A 17,756-nucleotide genomic window follows, 5' to 3' on the forward strand; every position below is an offset into this window, starting at 1 on the left:
GGGGGGGTTTTTTGTCAGCAAGAAAGACAAAACCCTCCGGCCGTGTATAGACTATCGTGGCCTCAACAGAATCACGATCAAAAACAAATACCCGCTGCCCCTTCTCTCCTCTGCCTTTGAACTACTTCAAGGGGCTACAGTGTTCACCAAACTCGATCTGAGAAACGCTTACCACCTAGTGAGGATTCGAAAGGGAGACGAGTGGAAGACGGCATTCAATACACATCTTGGTCATTTTGAGTATTTGGTAATGCCCTTCGGTCTGACGAACGCCCCTGCTGTTTTCCAAGCGCTAGTCAATGATGTCCTCAGGGATTTTATTAACCGCTGTGCTTTTGTCTACCTTGATGACATTCTTGTTTTTTCAAAGACTGTGAAGGAGCACGAAGTCCATGTGAGACAGATTCTCCAGCGCCTGTTGGAGAACAGACTCTTTGTGAAGGCGGAGAAATGTGACTTCCACGTAGACTCAGTGGCGTTCTTGGGGTACATCATCGCTCAAGGTAATCTGAAGCCTGACCCGGCAAAGGTCCAAACAGTCCTAGACTGGCCCAAGCCCCCAAATCGCCTGCAGCTCCAGCGTTTTTTGGGCTTTGCCAATTTCTACAGGCGCTTCATTAAAGATTATAGTAAGATCGCATTGCCTCTCACAAGACTTACTTCCCCGAAGGTGTCGTTTCAGTGGGACCCGCCAGCCCAGGAGGCGTTCGCCTGCCTAAAGGAAAGGTTTGCCACCGCTCCTATCCTTCAACAGCCTGACCTCAACCAACAGTTCGTGGTGGAGGTGGATGCGTCGGAGATGGGGGTTGGGGCAGTCCTGTCTCAGCGCTTTAAAGGTAAACTCCACCCGTGTGCCTTCTTCTCTCGCCGCCTCACACCAGCGGAGCGGAATTACGACATCGGGGACCGAGAGCTGCTGGCTGTGAAACTCTCACTAGAGGAATGGAGGCACTGGCTAGAGGGTGCTGAGCATCCCTTTATTGTATGGACAGACCACAAAAACCTGGAGTACATCCGGTCAGCGAAGCGTCTCAACTCCCGGCAGGCCAGGTGGGCTCTGTTTTTCTCACGGTTTGACTTTTCTCTCACCTACAGGCCCGGGTCACGAAACGTAAAACCTGACGCCCTTTCCCGGCTGTTCACCGTTACGGAGAAAGACCCTGACCCTGAGCCCATCCTCCCCTCCTGCGTGTTCGGAGCAGTCACTTGGGCGATTGAATCCCAAATCCTCGAGGCGCAAGTCACCGAACCCGACCCAGGGACGGGCCCACCAGGGCGGCTTTATGTTCCCACGTCCGTCAGGTCACGTGTTCTCCAGTGGGGTCACACCGCCCGCTTTTCCTGCCACCCTGGACTTCATCGCACGATCTCCTTCTTGCAACGTTACTTCTGGTGGCCCTCCCTGATAAAAGACACTAGAGACTATGTGACCGCCTGTCCCACGTGCGCTCAAAACAAGCGTCCCAACCAACCGCCGTCCGGGTTGCTCCAGCCTCTCCCCACTCCTGGCCGGCCCTGGTTCCACATCGCCCTGGACTTCGTCACGGGGCTGCCGTCCTCTTCAGGTAACACAGTAATACTAACCATTGTGGACCGTTTTTCTAAGGCTGCACATTTTGTTGCCCTCACAAAGCTCCCGACCGCACTGGAGACTGCTCAACTGCTCACGGCACATGTGTTTAGGCTGCACGGCATCCCTGACGACATCGTGTCCGACAGAGGCCCTCAGTTCACCTCGCGGGTTTGGAAAGAGTTCTGCACGACCCTGGGCGCAAAGGTTAGTCTTTCATCTGGTTTTCACCCTCAGACCAACGGACAGACGGAGCGTGCCAACCAGGAGCTGGAAGCTGCCCTTCGCTGTGTTGTCTCCCACAATCAAGGCACCTGGAGCGACCAGTTACCGTGGATTGAGTACGCTCATAACAGCCTCACGTCGTCCGCCACGGGAATGTCGCCGTTCGAGGCTTCTCTGGGGTACCAACCGCCGCTGTTTCCTGCTCTTGAAGGCGAGCATGCGGTCCCCTCTCTGCAACACCACCTCCGAAGGTGCCGTCGGGCCTGGCGTACTACCAGAGCGGCCCTGCTCCGAACTAAGGAGCGAAACAAGGCCCTCGCTGATCGCCGTTGGACCCCTGCCCCTGCATACGCCGCGGGTCAGAAGGTATGGCTGTCCACTCGCTTTGTGCCTATTCGCGCTGAGTCTAAGAAACTGGCGCCCACCTTCCTTGGGCCTTTTGAAATTGACTCTGTTGTCAACCCGGTGTCTGTTCGCCTGAAGCTGCCGCGCAATATGCGCATACACAACGTCTTCCACGTCTCTCAGGTCAAGCCCGTGCTCTCCAGCCCGCTGTGCCCCCCTCTTAGGGCCCCTCCGCCCGCCCAGCTTGTGGATGGTCAGGAGGTGTACGCCATCACTCGTATTATGGACTCTCGGCGCCGGGGACGGGGTTTCCAGTACCTGGTGGATTGGGAGGGCTACGGGCCGGAGGAACGATCCTGGGTGCCCCGGTCGGCTGTCCTGGCCAAGGAGTTGATCCGGGACTTCCATCGTCGGTATCTGGGTAAGCCTGGTGGGTCGCCGGGAGGCTCCCGTTGAGGGGGGGGGGGGGTACTGTCATGGTCCCCGTGCCTGCTCGGCTGGCCCTGTGTGGCTACATGTTATGTTTTGTCTTTTCTCTCTCTCCTCTCTCTCTGCTCGCTGCCTGGGCGGAGCTCATTGTGAGCTCCCGGCCTCCACCACCTGTAGGCAATCACCTGTGGCTCCTCACCTTGTTTGCTCCCGCTACTTAAGGCAGTGACTGAGAGCACCTCGCCGCTGGACTATTGAATAACGCTCGTCAGTGCTACTTTAGCCTCAGCCAGTTTTGAGCTCTGTCCGTGAAAGTTCCGTGCTAACCCTTGTTCTCTGTATGCAGATTTCTCGTGTTTGGTTTGGAGACTCTGGACGCTTTTCCCGACCCCGCTCTGCACCCCTGGGAACCCTGGCCCCCTTCTCCTTCACCTGTATATAGTGCACCTGGAGTGTGTAAATAAACCTGTTTTTCTGAGATTTCAGTCTGCGCCGAGTCCTCCCTGCTCCTCCGTGACAGAATAGTCCAGCCAACCATGGACTCAGCGGACTCTGCTTCCTCGGCCCCAGCTCCGATTACCTTGGAGGAGCTACTACACCGGCACGAGCAGATGTTAGTCCGGCTCAGTCCTCCCTGCTCCTCCGTGACAGATTTACAAATGCCCAGTTTTAGAATTGTGAGCAATTCAAAGTTTAAAAAAAAAATATATATATATATAAAACCCTAATTTCAAAGTTTGAAATATGTAAGATGTGTGAGATGTGTGAATTCTTTGAAAAACTAGAAATTATCTAAAAATGCCTCAAGTGAGAATGTAATGTTGTATCTATAGAGAAGAAAAAAAAATCTTGCTGGAAGTGATCACCTTGCCAAAACAATTGGCACTTTGCACATGTGCAGCACATCAAAAAGACAATTATATTGTCACAAAAGGAAATAATTTTGCAGATCAAGCAGCAAAACAGGCTGCACTCTACCAACAGCAGCCCAGGCCCTGATGTAATGTAGGTGGCCTCAGCACAGGACCTGATGTTGTGTCGATGGCCTCAGCCAGCAGTACATGCCATTGTGTGCTGCAGATTGCCTCTACCAACAGAAGATCAGGCCCTGGTGTGATGTAAAGGGCCTAGGAAAGCAGCACAGTCCCTGTTGCAATGTTGATGGCCTTAGCTAGCATCAAAGGTCCTCATGCAATGTAGATGGCCTAAGCAAGCAGCACAGGCCCTGATGATGTGTAGATGGCCTCAGCGAGCAGCACAGGCCCTGGTGTGATGTTGATGGTCTTCGCTAGCAGCACAGGCCCTCATGTAATCTAGATGACCTAAGCAAGCATCACAGGCCCTGATGTTGTGTAGATGGCCTCAGCCAGCATCACACACCCTGGTGTAATGTAGATGGCCTTAGCTAGCATCACCGGCCCTGCTGTAATGTATGTGGCCTCAGCCATGAGCATAGGCCCTGGTGTAATGTAGATGGCATCAGCCTGCAGCACAGGCCCTAGTGTAATGTAGATGGCCTTACCTAGCAACAAAGGCCCTGGTGTGATGTTGATGGTCTTAGCTAGCAGCACAGGCCCTGGTGTAATGCAGATGGCCTCAGCGAGCAGCACATGCCCTGGTGTGCTCTAGATGGCCTAAGATAGCAGCACAGGCCCTGGTGTAATGTAGATGGCCTCAGCCAGCATCACACACCCTGGTGTGCTCTAGATGGCCTTGGCTATCAGCACAGGCCCTGCTATGGTGTTGATGGCCTAAGGCAGCAGCACAAGACCTGTTGCAATGTTGATTGCCTTAGCTAGTAGCACAGGCTCTGGTGTGCTGTTTATGGCATCAGTCATCAACACAGCTCCTGGTGCAATTAAGATGGCCTCAACCAGCAGCACAGGCCCTGATGTTGTATAGATGGCCTCAGCCAACAGCACATGCCCTGGTGTGATGCAGATGGCTTCTACCAACAGAAGCTCAGGCCCTGTTGTGATTTAAATGGCCCAAGAAAGCACCACAGGCCCTGTTGCAATGTTGATGGTCTTAGCTAGCAGCACAGGCCCTGATGTTTTGTAGATGGCCTCAGCCAGCAGCACAGGCCCTGTTGTGCTGTAGATGACCTCTACCAACAGAAACCCAGCCCCTGATGTTGTGAAGAATGCCTCAAGCAGCAGCACAGGCCATGGTGTAATGTAGATGGCCTCAGCCAGCACCACAGGACCTGGTATAATTTAGAAGGCTTCATTTAAGAAACACCAGGAAGACTGAAGCTTACCGCATTGATCAAGCAGGACTCTTGATCTTCACCAGCAGCTCCCTCACACAGAAATCTTTAGAGCTCCATCGTAGGCCCAGCTCAGAAGATGGATAAAGCCAGCATTTCATGAACACTGTGATGAGACCTTTGGTTTGTGTAATGTTATAAATACTCAGATACTCCCCAGAGGCTGTTACATAAAGATATTATATTCAGTCCTGTAGAAAGTTATATATTAAAAAATATATTATCCTCTCTGGTTACTCTGGTATGAATACCTCTGAATCATCAAACTGTGAAAGAATTCCAGATCACAAGTTTGTAGTTCGACATACAAGTGACGACCTTTGACTTTCATCAGGTTTTATTTAATTGTGTCAGAGAAAATCAAATGTGCTCTTCATGCAGCTGAGTACATCAAGTGTTTAAAACGGAAGCTTTGCAGGTCTGACATCAGCAGCTCTCTGAAACACCATACTCAGGTCTTGTTAATGCTGGCATATAGTGACACAGTTACATGGGTGATTAATCCTTTTGACTTTTTGTCTTTAACTTTATCAATAAAACAGCTGCAGCTTTCACTGACAGCACATGTGGTACTTTGTGCTGTTTTCATCAGTTAATTTTCTGAGGGATTAATAAATAAGTCTAATCTAATAACTGTAATTGCAGCGAAACCAATGTACTCATGAACAAATAAAACATTGAAAAAAGTCAAACAATAACATTTTTAAGTTATCTGAGTGACTTATATATTACGTTAAACCTGAGTAGCGAAAGACTGTATGGGGTTGAAAACGATGTGCCGGGACTTTGCTCTTCTCCCCTGCTCAGATATTTGAAGTTTACATAGCTACATTCTCGCCTGAAAACAAGTTTATTTTGCGACTCAGAAAGAGTAATAAGTGTAATATTAAAACTTAGATGCCACCATTGTTGGAAACTGGAATTGGCTGGTCCGCGCTATGAATTCTGGCATATGGTCTTTCAATTTTGTTGTTCAGGTGGAAAATCAGGAGAAATTCGGGAGAATGGTGTCTCCGGGATATTTTTGGGAGGGACACTGAAATTTGGGATTCTCCCGGAAATATCGGGAGGGTTGGCATGTATGCTGTCAGTGGATCATGCGGGGGAATCATTGTGTTACTTTTCTAATCCTAACTCTCAGCCACCCAAGCTATTAAGATGGCTAAAAAAGATAACTCACATGTAAAATTTCGGTTCAGTTCAAGTTTCATAATTAATCAAATTGAATGTAATTACAAAAGAGACTTTAAAAGCTGGTAAAGTTAAAGGTTTTATTAAACAGAAAATCTTAACAACTACATTAAACATGAATTACTATAAGTAGAAAACTGTAATATTTAATTAGCGTGAACTCAATTTATGAATTGCGTCAGAAATCCATCAGGCCCATATTAAACCTCACTCATCTTAATATCATTAAGATGAGTATCAAGTAATATCAAGTAATATCAATAAATTGAAATTCAAATGTGAGTGGGAACTAGTCAAAGGAATCATGCCAATAAACAGTCATTACATGTATTGTGTTCAGTTTCTTTTCAGGCAAGGAGTTTATGTTTTTGATACAAATGTAATCCATTTTGCAAATTAAGCAATTTTTTTTACATGCTCAGTTAGATGATGACATTTAAAACAGTTCCTTAGTACGAATCAACCCGAACTTACATTGCAGGTGATTTTTTTCATGTATTAGTGTCTTAGTTCAAAACAGTGTATCTATTTTAGGCATTCCATACTGCTCAAGTTCATTTTATTAAGTGGAAACAAGTGCAAATAGTGATTAAGTTGGCACAACATTTTACTTGCTTATATCTTTTTGAAAACAGTTTCCAGATTTATTTATTTTTTAATATTATTGCCAGCTCTTTCAACATGTGAGTATAACTTTTCAGTTTATCTCAGGGACTTCTAGGACCTCAGTTCCTATTTATTATATGGCTTGTTTCCCAAGATGCAATCCATCTCAGACACGATGGAAAGGGTCATCTTTGGAAGAACCTGTAAAACAAACACAAAGCATTACCATGACTTAAAATCTTTTATTATTTTTTATTAGCTTTTTAAATAAAGAGCTTTGGCAAAATTAGGTGGTAAAATTTTGTATTGTGATATAAATACAGTACAATAATAGCAAGAACTCCAACACTCAAATCACTACCACTCGGCAACTAAGAAATTAGGAATAGTAGGAAAGAAACACTTGCTTTTAAGGGGACAAAACATAAACATCTGGCAGAACTAGGCTCAGGAAGGGGCAGCCATCTGTCTGGAGTGTTTGGAAATGAGGGAGTTAATACTTAGTTGATCTATTCCTTCTTTGTACACTGTAAAATCCAATGTTGTGTTTAATTAAAAATATTAAGTAGACTGAACTCAGTTTTTATTAATTTGTTAAGTAAGTTAAGAGTTTTTTATTTTAAAAAAAACACGAATTATCTCAGTTTATTTGAGTTGTCTTAAGAAAGAAAAACTAAGCTGCAAATTTTGCTTCTTTTGCTTCTCTTCTTTAATCCATATAAACGTTTATGACCTGTATATTCTTAACCCCTGTATTTTTTTAAAAAAAACTTTAATGCTTAATGGTAGCTTTTTTAATGCTTTTAATCGTAGCTTTTTTTTAATGCTTTATGATAGTTTCAGTGCATCTGTGGCATCTATTAATGTCAAATCTAGCCTTTCTTCAGCAACATAGGTAAACTGCTTTTATATTTAATGAAGATTTCTCTTTAATTACATTGTAAATGATAGTAATATTAATATTATTAACAATAGTATTTGTTTTGTTAAAAAATGTGTTTAGACACAAGTTTTGTTGTGAAAGTCCAGAGCCATAAACCAGATTAGTGGCCTGTTAAATGGTTAAAGTCTATGTTGGCTTTATAGTTGAAAATAATTTAGCTTGTCCTTCTAAAGAATTAATTTAATTCCACAGTTGAGTCGTCAGAAACATTTTGCGGTTACATAAAAACACTGCCATATGTTTTATCTGGTCATTGTACTTAGAAACTTTATATATTTGAAGTTAGCTTTTAACAAGCATGTAATGATTATATTTAAATTAGGTTGTTTAAGAAAAACAAACACTACACATTTAGACACAGTAGTAGATGGTGTTTTTAAATGACTTTTTAAAAACATTAATAAGTACTATATAAGCTAGTCTAATTTGGTTGCATGAGGTCTACATTGACCTTTTGTGTTATAAGTTGTAACAGTTGCACAGCCATTAAGAATCAAATCAGCTTCTAAATAATTTTAGAGTTTTTTCTCCCTCTGCTTGCTTCTTACTGTCTTTGAGGCTTGGGACCAGCACTCCCCACATTGCATCCTTACAAGTCTAGAAAAGGAACTGTTGGACAGAAAAACATCAACTGAGTGATATGTATTTTGGTTTTCCAATATATTAGTAATTGTCATTTATATTAATCAGGAAAGTTGTTTCTTTACTGATCTGTTCCTGTCTTCTTTGTGTTACGACTGTTCTATGCTGTTGCTGATGACTCCAGCTAATTCTACAGGCATGCTGTTTAAGTAAATACAAACAACAACAGTTTGGGTCTGCATCACTTGAAAGATCATATCCCACAAATTTAGTTTAGAGAGTCCACATTGTCTACACTGTATAAAGTGAAGTCTGCAAGTTTTTAAACAATGAAATTTGTTTTGTGCCCAAATTATCCTGAATCATCAAAATGAAAAGTTATTGGCCATGTTTGCATAGCCCATTTTAATAATATCCAGTCATGACATTATTATGTGTCGGGTGGTGGTAAGGGCTATCCAGACTGACTTTGTGACATTGAATGTCACCTCTCCAGTGGGGAGGGAGCCTGCGATTGTCTAAATTGGGGTCTTGTCAAGGTTTTGGGTCATTTTGACTCAGCATTTTAAGTTTCTTGTATTTTGGTATTTTTCGGTGTCATAATTTATGTTCAGATTCTTTAGTTGCGCTGTTTTGATTATTATTATTCTTTCAGTCTGTCTCTCAGTGTCAAGTCTGCGTCTTTGTAAATTGTTTCTTGTTTCCTGTTTTACTTTGAAGGTCCATGTCTTATGTCAGTGTATTCGGTGTTACTTCCCTCTGTCTTGTTAGCCCTAATTTCTCCCAGGTGTGTTTCCCTCCTGTTTCCCATTTTCTGATTACTCAACTGTGTATTTAAGCCCCTTGCTTGCCTTTGCCCTCTGTTGTGTTGTTAATGTTTGCTACCCTCTGGCGACAGTGGGAAGGAAAAACTCCCTTTTAACAGGAAGAAACCTCCAGCAGAACCAAAGTGCTTGCTCATAGGGGGTCATATGATTGTTGGGTTTTTCTCTGTATCTACTATTATACGATCTACTGTACAATATAAAATGCCTTGAGGCAACTGTTGTTGTGATTTGGCGCTATATAGATAAAACTGAATTGAATTGAACTGACTGATTTTAATGCCTTACAAGAAGTGTTGTTAATTATTCTTTTTGAATCATACTTGCAAACAAACTACACCCTTTTTGGCTGCTACCTCAAAGAACACTGTGCGCTGTCGATCTTACGTGCTGCACAATAATATTTAATATTTAGTATTTACTGTTATATTCACATAGATCATCGCGATGATGTTGTTTATTGTATTGCTCTCTTTTTCTTTGCTTGTTTTCTCTTTTTTCCTTCTCAACAGGTGATCCAGGTGATTGATATATGTATTTTTTGTTTGTTTGTTTGGTTGGTTTTTGGTTTTTGCTCTTTATCACTGTCCCTCTTCCCCGCTCTTTTTCTTTCCCTCTTTCTTTCTCCCTTTTCTTTTCCCCAGTCAAGTCTGTCCCGTGTTCAGCAAATGAAAATAAAATAAACAATAAAAGCAAAGGTGAATCAAGTAGACCAATACGGCAAGGCTGGGATGGTCCATTTGGTAAAGTAAATCCGTTGGGCATCTTTCTTTGCCTTTAGACAACAATTCTAATGGCAAAAGAACCAAACGGGACAGGCAAAAAAAAAAAAAAAAAAAGAAGAATCATACTTGTATATATTAATATAACATTATAATATATAATTTTTATTTCACTTTTCCTCTGACATACAGGAGCACATATCCAGTACAGTAAAGCTGAACTGCTTGTGGTTCTAAACCACAGAAAACTGTTCACCCTTGCTGACAAAGACCAGGACTCAATGCCCCCTAACATCCAGAGGAACACGGACTCCATCTTCATTATACCACCGCTGAAGTGGCGTAGGCCAGCGGTCCCCAACCCCCGGGCCTCGGACCGGTACCGGTCCGTGAGTCATTTGGTACCGGGCCGCGAGAGTTGAGGCTCAGGTGTGAAATGTATAGTTTTCAGGGGTTTTATCGGTTTTCAGCGTTATTTTGTTATCGTTTTTATCGTTTACTCAGTTTTCCTGGGTCTTTTCACGTGTGTTATGAATAAATTTTCTTTTTTTCGGTACAGGTACTACTTTTATTTTGTTGTATTTATCCGCGACACCTTAAAGGCGTGAAAATATTGTCGGGCAAAAAAGGTTGGGGACCGCTGGCGTAGGCGACAGAGGCACAGGAAACAGAAGAGGGGGAAGAGAGCAGGGGCTGAGGACTAAGCTAAGAGCTAACTCACACAGACTGACTATTCTGACTCTCTTCCTCACCAATTCACGGTCACTATACAACAACTGCGGATCACCTCACACCGTTGGGATTACTGTGTTATGATCATCACAGAGACTTGGCTGGACTCTTTTACCCCAGACACTGCGATTGAATTAGACGGCCACGCTACGCTCAGAGAGGACAGGAACAAAGAGTAAGAAGCACAGAGGAGGTCTGCTGGTGTATGTGAACAATACCAACACCACAGTTAAAGTTGTCCACTGCTGTCTGAACAGAGAATATATGATGGTACAGTGTAGAGCCTTCTAGTTGCCAAGAGAGCTCACAGTGATAACAATAATAGCAGTTTAAGTGCCACTGCACGCTAATGCTAAAGTTAGCCATGGAGCTAATTCAGCGCTACATTAATCATGACCCCAGATCAGAGAGAAAACCCACAGAATAGAAATAGAATAGTGTCCTATTCCATTATTCCTAGCGGAGGTATTCAGCTGAACGGGCCTGCTTTGAACACTCTAAATTTTCCAGAGTAAACGATTCGGACCCCACGGGACACTCAACCAAGAGCACCGAGGTGGCAGGGGCTGGGACAGATGTGGCAGACCGTCAGCTCATTCCCAAGATCCAACTACGAGCTTTTTAACTGCAGAAACTTTAAGATACGCCATTAGAGCTGCAATTACCGCGGCTACTGGCACCAGATTGCCCTCCAGTGGATCCTTGTTAAAGGATTTAAAGTGTACTCATTCCAATTACAGGCCTTGAAAAAGTCCTGTATTGTTATTTTTCGTCACTACATCCCCAAGTCGGGAGTGGGTAATTTGCACTCTGCTGCCTTCCTTGGATGTGGTAGCTGTTTTTCAGGCTCCCTCTTCAGAATTGAACCCTGATTCCCCGTTACCCGTGGTCACCATTAAAGGCACATAAAGTACCACTTGCTAGGGCAGACATTCAAATGAATGTCTCATTTGAACACTCTAATTCAAATGAGTGGAGGGCCAGCAATTTGCTCCAGGTTATCTAGAGCAGGATGTGTCGAACTCCAGGCCTCGAGGGCCGGTGTCCTGCAGGTTTTAGATCTCACCCTGGGTTAACACACCTGAATCAAATGATTAGTACATTACCAGGCCTCTGGAGAACTGGAAGTAATTTAGCCATTTAAATCAGCTGTGTTGGATCAAGGACACATCTAAAACCTGCAGGACACTGGCCTTCGAGGCCCGGAGTTCGACACCTGTGCTCTAGAGTAAACAAAGCGGCCGGGGTGCCCCAGAGGGGATCACCACCCCCTCCAACCGTTGTGCTGGACCTCCTGATCGGCACTAGAGGCAAGCCTGCGGACCGTTGGAATGGACTGCCGAAGGCACCGGCACCAGTGCACTGGGGACGGCCCTCCGATGACAGGCCACGTTTGCCAGTCAATCTGAGTGGGAGGGAAGGCCGGTAGGGAGGTAGGCTGGAAGAGGAGGCTGCCGTGGCAGCCTGTCGCTCTCCCCTTGCCATCCCAGTGCCATCGAAACCCGGCTACGGGTGTATGCTTAAAAAGGTGGCCCCCATAAATGATGGGGGCCACCTTTGCTAGTCCTTACCCTTAAACTGCTCATCCAGAGAGGGGAGAAAAAAAAGGCCATAACCAAGGCAGCGATTTGGCTTCCTGTTTACAGCGTCTGTTCATAGTTACAGTCTACTCCTAGTTCACTTTATAAGCCCTTCATTGCCTACTTCTTCGCCAGGTGCCAGTCATAGTAGTTCCAGCTGTCAGTGTGTGTATCAGCCCCACCCTTTGTATATACTGTTTTAATCAGTCCAAGTGTACTTGTGTAGATATCCCCACGTCATAATCACTGCCTTCACTTAGCCACTGAACTAGTGTGTATTGAGGTTTTTCACTTGCTGTAATAAATGGTAAATGGACTGGTTCTGACATAGCGCTTTTCTACTTTTCTACTCTTTTTCTACTCTGTCCGAGCACTCAAAGCGCTTTATACAGCTAATTCATTCACCCAATCACACCCATTCACACAAGCACTTCTAAGCTTAAGTGCTAAGGTCAAGGGAGCTTGCAAAGAAAAGCGTCTGGACTTCTTTAAGTTACTTGAAGACGTTTCACCTCTCATCAGAGAAGCTTCTTCAGTTCTAAGGTCAAATGGTGGGGAGTCCCAGATTTAAACCTAGTGGGAGTATCCCCCCACAGAGGGACAAAAGGACCCCCTGATGGTCCTCTAATCGCCTGAGCCAAGGTGTGAAACTGGGTGTGGGTCCCATTCAGCCAGAGTTTCGGATGAGCTCATTGTGAAACCTGGCCCAGGATGTGAGTGGGCGTTAAGGCGTCTGGGGAGGGAACTCAAAACTGGATTATAGATGGCAGACAGTTGGAGTCGTAAACCACCGCCTCTGTTCAAAGATGGTCGCTCACAGTGGACACAGATGGCTTCTTTCACTCCTCTTTCAAACCATCTGTCCTCTCTGTCAAAAATGTGAACATTGGCATCCTCGAAAGAGTGTTAAGATGCAGATGGACTGCTGAGTCTTGTCCTGTGGAGGTGGTTCTTCTGTGTTGTGCCATCCGCTTGTGAAGTGGCTGTTTGGTCTCTCCAATGTAGAGGTCTGGGCATTCCTCGCTGCACTGTACATCATTGTTAAGTCTGTGTTTTGGCGTTTTGTCTTTCGGGTGAACCAGTTTTTGTCTGAGCGTGTTGCTGGGTCTGAAATGCACCAGGATGTCATGCTTGGAGAAAACTCTCCTGAGTTTTTCTGATACACCGGCTACATAGGGGATGACAATGTTGTTGCGTCTGTCTTTCTTATCCTCCCTCGCTGGTAGGGATGGGTATCGTTTAGGTTTTATCCAATACCGGTGCCAAACCGGTACTTTTGAAACGGTGCCGGTGCTTAAACGGTGCTCAAACCGGTGCTTAAAGAATGGAGAACACAAAATTGGTCGAAAAACCTCTCACGTTCAGCTGTTTTTTTGTAAAAAGATAACAATTTTAGCCTTTTCTGCAGCTATAGGGCATATATGGTATCACTCTTGGCTGGAAGCAGTGCTTAAACAATGGAAAAAACACAAACTTTGTCCAAAAACCTCTCATGTTTAACTGTTTTCCACTTTTTCTTTGGTCATTTTAGCCTTTTTGGCCAGGGTGAAGGGAGTATCTGCCATCAAACAAGAAGACAGCTGCATGTAACTACGACGGTGTTTGCTAGGTCACCTTACATGCATTAATTTAATACCGTGGTTAGCCTACTCAACGTAAATTACACACGAACAACATTAAGCTACTCACGCAGAGAAGAACGGCTGCTGCTGCCATCATCATCCATCATCATTTCTGCTACACTGGCAGGGCTAGGGGCCAGGACTCTACTCTTCGGATTTTTGGGGGATGTTGCTAACTCCGGGTCCGATAACAGGCACCACACCCGCAGTAGATGTGCTCGGTGTGGTCTTGCAGCAAGCTATCAAATACGGCGCATTTTTTGGCTTTTTCATCAGATTCTAGGTGTTACCTCCTTTGCACAGTATCACCTTAAAACACTTGTTGCAGGCGTTTGCATATTTTGCTGTGAAGTACAGCCAGAGTTTTGACCGCTTCGCCTTGGGCATTTTTAATCTGTAGCTCTGCTCTAAAAGAACGTACGTACCTGGACCCACCTACTATCCTCGGAAACGTAAAATGATTGGCTAGAATTCAAAGTATGTGACATCTGAGAAAAAAAAAGCACCGAAATAAAGCACCGAAATGTGCGCTGCTTTTCGGTCTGGTTACTACCGTTTATGTCAGAACCGGTGCCATGATACCGGTACCCATCCCTACTCGCTTGTGTCTGATCTTCTTTTCTGTGCCTCTTTGCTGACTTTAAGAACGCCCATTTAGGATAGCCGCACGTTTTGAGTGTTTCCTTTACATGTGTGTGTTCCTTCTTTTTTCCTTCAGGCTTAGAGGGAAAATGTTCTGCCCGGTGTTGTAGGGTCCTAATTTTGAGTTCCCTCCCCAGACGCCTTAACGCCCACTCACATCCTGACACAATCTGACCTCAGGAATTCACATGGTTTCACAATGAGCTCACCCGAAACTCTAGCTGATTGGGACCCACACCCAGTTTCACACCTTGGCTCAGGCGATTAGAGGATCATCAGGGGGTCCTTTTGTCCCTCTGTGGGGGGATACTCCCACTAGGTTTAAATCTGCGACTCCCCACCATTTGACCTTAGAACTGAAGAAGCTTCTCGGATGAGAGGTGAAACGTCTTCAAGTAACTTAAAGAAGTCCAGACGCTTTTCTTTGCAAGCTCCTTTGACTACGATGACCGAGAACCTTCACAGACTTAAGTGCTAAGTATCTAGTACACATTCACACTCCGATGGATGCATCGGAGAGCAACATGGGATTAATATCTTGCCCAAGGATATTTGGCATGCAGACTGGAGCAGCCTGGGATCGAACCACCGACTTTCTGGTTAGTGGCTGATCCGCTCTGCCACCTGAGCTACAGCCACCCCCTAGTAACGTTCATTTGTTGTTGTTGTTTTTCCAAAATCTTTTTTATTGGTTTTCTTATTAACATCAAACATACATAAAACATAAGTATCATTACATAAACAATCACAGAACAGAACAGAACAGTACAATATATGTACAAGTTTAGAGCAGATATGGGAGATATAGGAGGAGGCCATCTCTCCCAGATTACTTATTAGTCTATTGTCACAGCTGCCGGGGCGAGCTGCGTGGTGTTGGAGGAAAAGGACCCAAAATACAGGCAATGACTGAGATCATACGAAACGGGGTTAGGGGCAGAGAGACGCAGACTAAGGAACAGAACACCATGAAACGCAGACGAGCCGACAAGGAACGCAGACCGACACCCACTATATATACACACACACAAGGAGACCAGGTAATGACACACAGGTGGGAAGCACAGCTGATCCTAATACACAAGACAACCGGAGGATACAAGCCGAACACAGTGACAACAGACACAGACCTTCAAAGTAAAACATGAAATCCACAACACGAACTCAGGGACACAAACAGGGCACAGGGAGGACACAGAATACCAAAAACAGAATAAACTAGAACAGAAGACAATCATCATACTAAACAGAAAACGCTGGGTCAACGACCCAGGACCGTGACATAGTAGGGGTGCAACAATACTCGTATCGGTATTGAACCGTTCGATACAGTGCTTTCGGTTCGGTACGCATATGTATCGAACAATACAAAATTTTTAATTTATTTTATCAACTTTTCTTCTGACGATGCTGTCTGTGTTGACAGCTCAGTGGATCTGCGTTCGACTACTCCGCCTAGGCTGCACTGTCGAGCGCAGATCAACTGAGCGCAGCGCAAGCTAGCGAGACAGAAGTTAAGCTCATTGCAACATGGCAACTGCCTCAACGCTAGCCGAAATTCAACCTCCCCCACCCTCATTTAGATCTGGTGTTTGGAACTATTTTGGTTTTCATGTGAAGTATGACCCTGATGGTAAGCGCGTCATGGACAAAAGTAAAACAGTATGTCGGATGTGCCACGCAATGCTCAATTACATTGGTGGGAACTAGTGCGTTAGCGCAGTTAGCTCGTTAATGTGTTGACGCCGTCCAGCCCCACACATGGGACGGTAACTCATTAACGGAGATTTGCAGCGTTATGGCGTTAATGTCATTTTAACAGGATTAACGCTGACAACACTAGTGGGAACACAATGAATAGGACTGCACATTTACGCCGACATCATCCTAGTGCAAAGACAAGTGGAAGCAGACAAAAACAACAAGCAGGCATGCTACAAACTTTACCTGAGTCATTTAGACAGCCGTTAGCACATGATTCTCCTCATGGGGACCTGATATGTTTAATATGCTGCTGAGAATATAGCCCAGAAGAAGGGTATAGTAGAGCTTTTATTTTGGAAAGAGCCATTTCTCTGTAATAAACTCTCTTTTCCAAAGATGAGTGATTTCTCAATCAGAAACTGTACTTTTGAGTTAAATATATATATTTATATTTTTAATAAATGACAAATTAAAAAGGCATGAACATTTTTTTGTATCGAAAAAATATCGAACCATGACACCAAAGTATCAAACCGAACCGAACCGTGATTCATAACAATGCAAGCCTCGGACACCCTCAGTTATAATAAAGTTTATTTTTTGTTCTCTCGTACCACTGTGTGTGTGTTCTGCGCCTGGGTCCAGCTTGTGCGTGGAACTTTGGTTCATGACAGTGTCTGCAGCAGTGAACCAGCTCTTGTGCTTTAGTCCATTGATCTTCAGTGATATCAATACCCAGTTCCTCGCTCCAAGCATTCCTCAAATGTTCCAATGTAGTTGTGTTTTCGATTTATGAAAATTGATTGTAGATCTTGGAAATAGCTCCTGTCTTTAGCGGGTTCACCAGGAACAGGTCATCTGAAGCGAGCCTTTGTGGTTCATTGGGAAAGGATGGAAACGTTTCTTTAATAAAGTGACATATTTGTAAGTACTTGAAAAAAATCTCTGTTTTCTATGGAGAATTTTTGCTGAAGGTGTTGAAACGAAGGAAAATTATTATCAATAAACAGATCCTTTAATTGTGTCTATCCCTTTGGAAGTCCATAGCTGGAATGTGGATCTTGAGAACAATGTGTGTCCTTGATTATGAATTAATGGAGTAAAGATTGAACATTGGCACCAATGAAAATGCCTCCTAATCTGAGACCAAATTTTTAGTGAGTTGGGCACTACCGGATTTTTACATTTATGCTTACCCAGATCTGAATTTGAATGAACCAACGATTTAAGAGTATTAGGGAAAAAAGTCATACTTTCCATCCGTTCCCAATCAGGTCCATGTTCTCCCACCCAAAAAACAATGTATGTTACAGGCCCAATGATAGAGCTGAAAGCAGGGCAACCCCATACCTCCTACAATATTGGGTCTTTGGAGAAATGTCTTTTTTATTCTGTGCATCTTCCTGTTCCAGGTAAACTGAGAAATTAATTGGTCTAATTTCTTAAAAAAATGTTTTTGTGATCAATATTGGGATGCATTGAAACAGAAATAAAACTTTGGGTAAAGTGTCGATCCTAATGACATTTATTCGGCCAGCAAGCGAGATGGGCAATTTAGACAGTCTCTCAAAGTTCTCCTCAGTTTGATGGTACAAATGAATGAAATTATGTTTGAAGAGGCCAGAGAATTCACGGGTTATCGTTACTCCAAGATATAAGTATTTGAGGTAGTAAAAGGAAACAAAGTCAATGTAGTGCTATCTAACTTTTCTGAAGAACAATTAGGAAACAATATGCTTTTTTTTAGGTTGACTTTTTATCCAGAGATTT

The 17,756-nt window shown here is 44.2% G+C and overlaps 1 protein-coding gene across 1 annotated transcript in view; it reads right to left on the reverse strand.

Moving 5' to 3' along the window:
* Window positions 1-6,761: 6,761 nt before the first annotated feature.
* Window positions 6,762-17,756, reverse strand: part of LOC308407823 (voltage-gated potassium channel subunit beta-2-like) — a gene marked incomplete at both ends in the record, with an annotated part of 254,708 nt that continues 243,713 nt past the window's right edge. The window contains one exon of the mRNA XM_080899720.1: window positions 6,762-6,836. Coding sequence (XP_080755846.1) covers window positions 6,762-6,836 — 75 coding nt within the window. The remainder of the gene's footprint in view (window positions 6,837-17,756) is intronic.

The sequence above is a fragment of the Rhamphochromis sp. 'chilingali' genome, assembly GCF_963969265.1.
Source record: "Rhamphochromis sp. 'chilingali' genome assembly, chromosome: 12".
NCBI lineage: Eukaryota > Metazoa > Chordata > Actinopteri > Cichliformes > Cichlidae > Rhamphochromis > Rhamphochromis sp. 'chilingali'.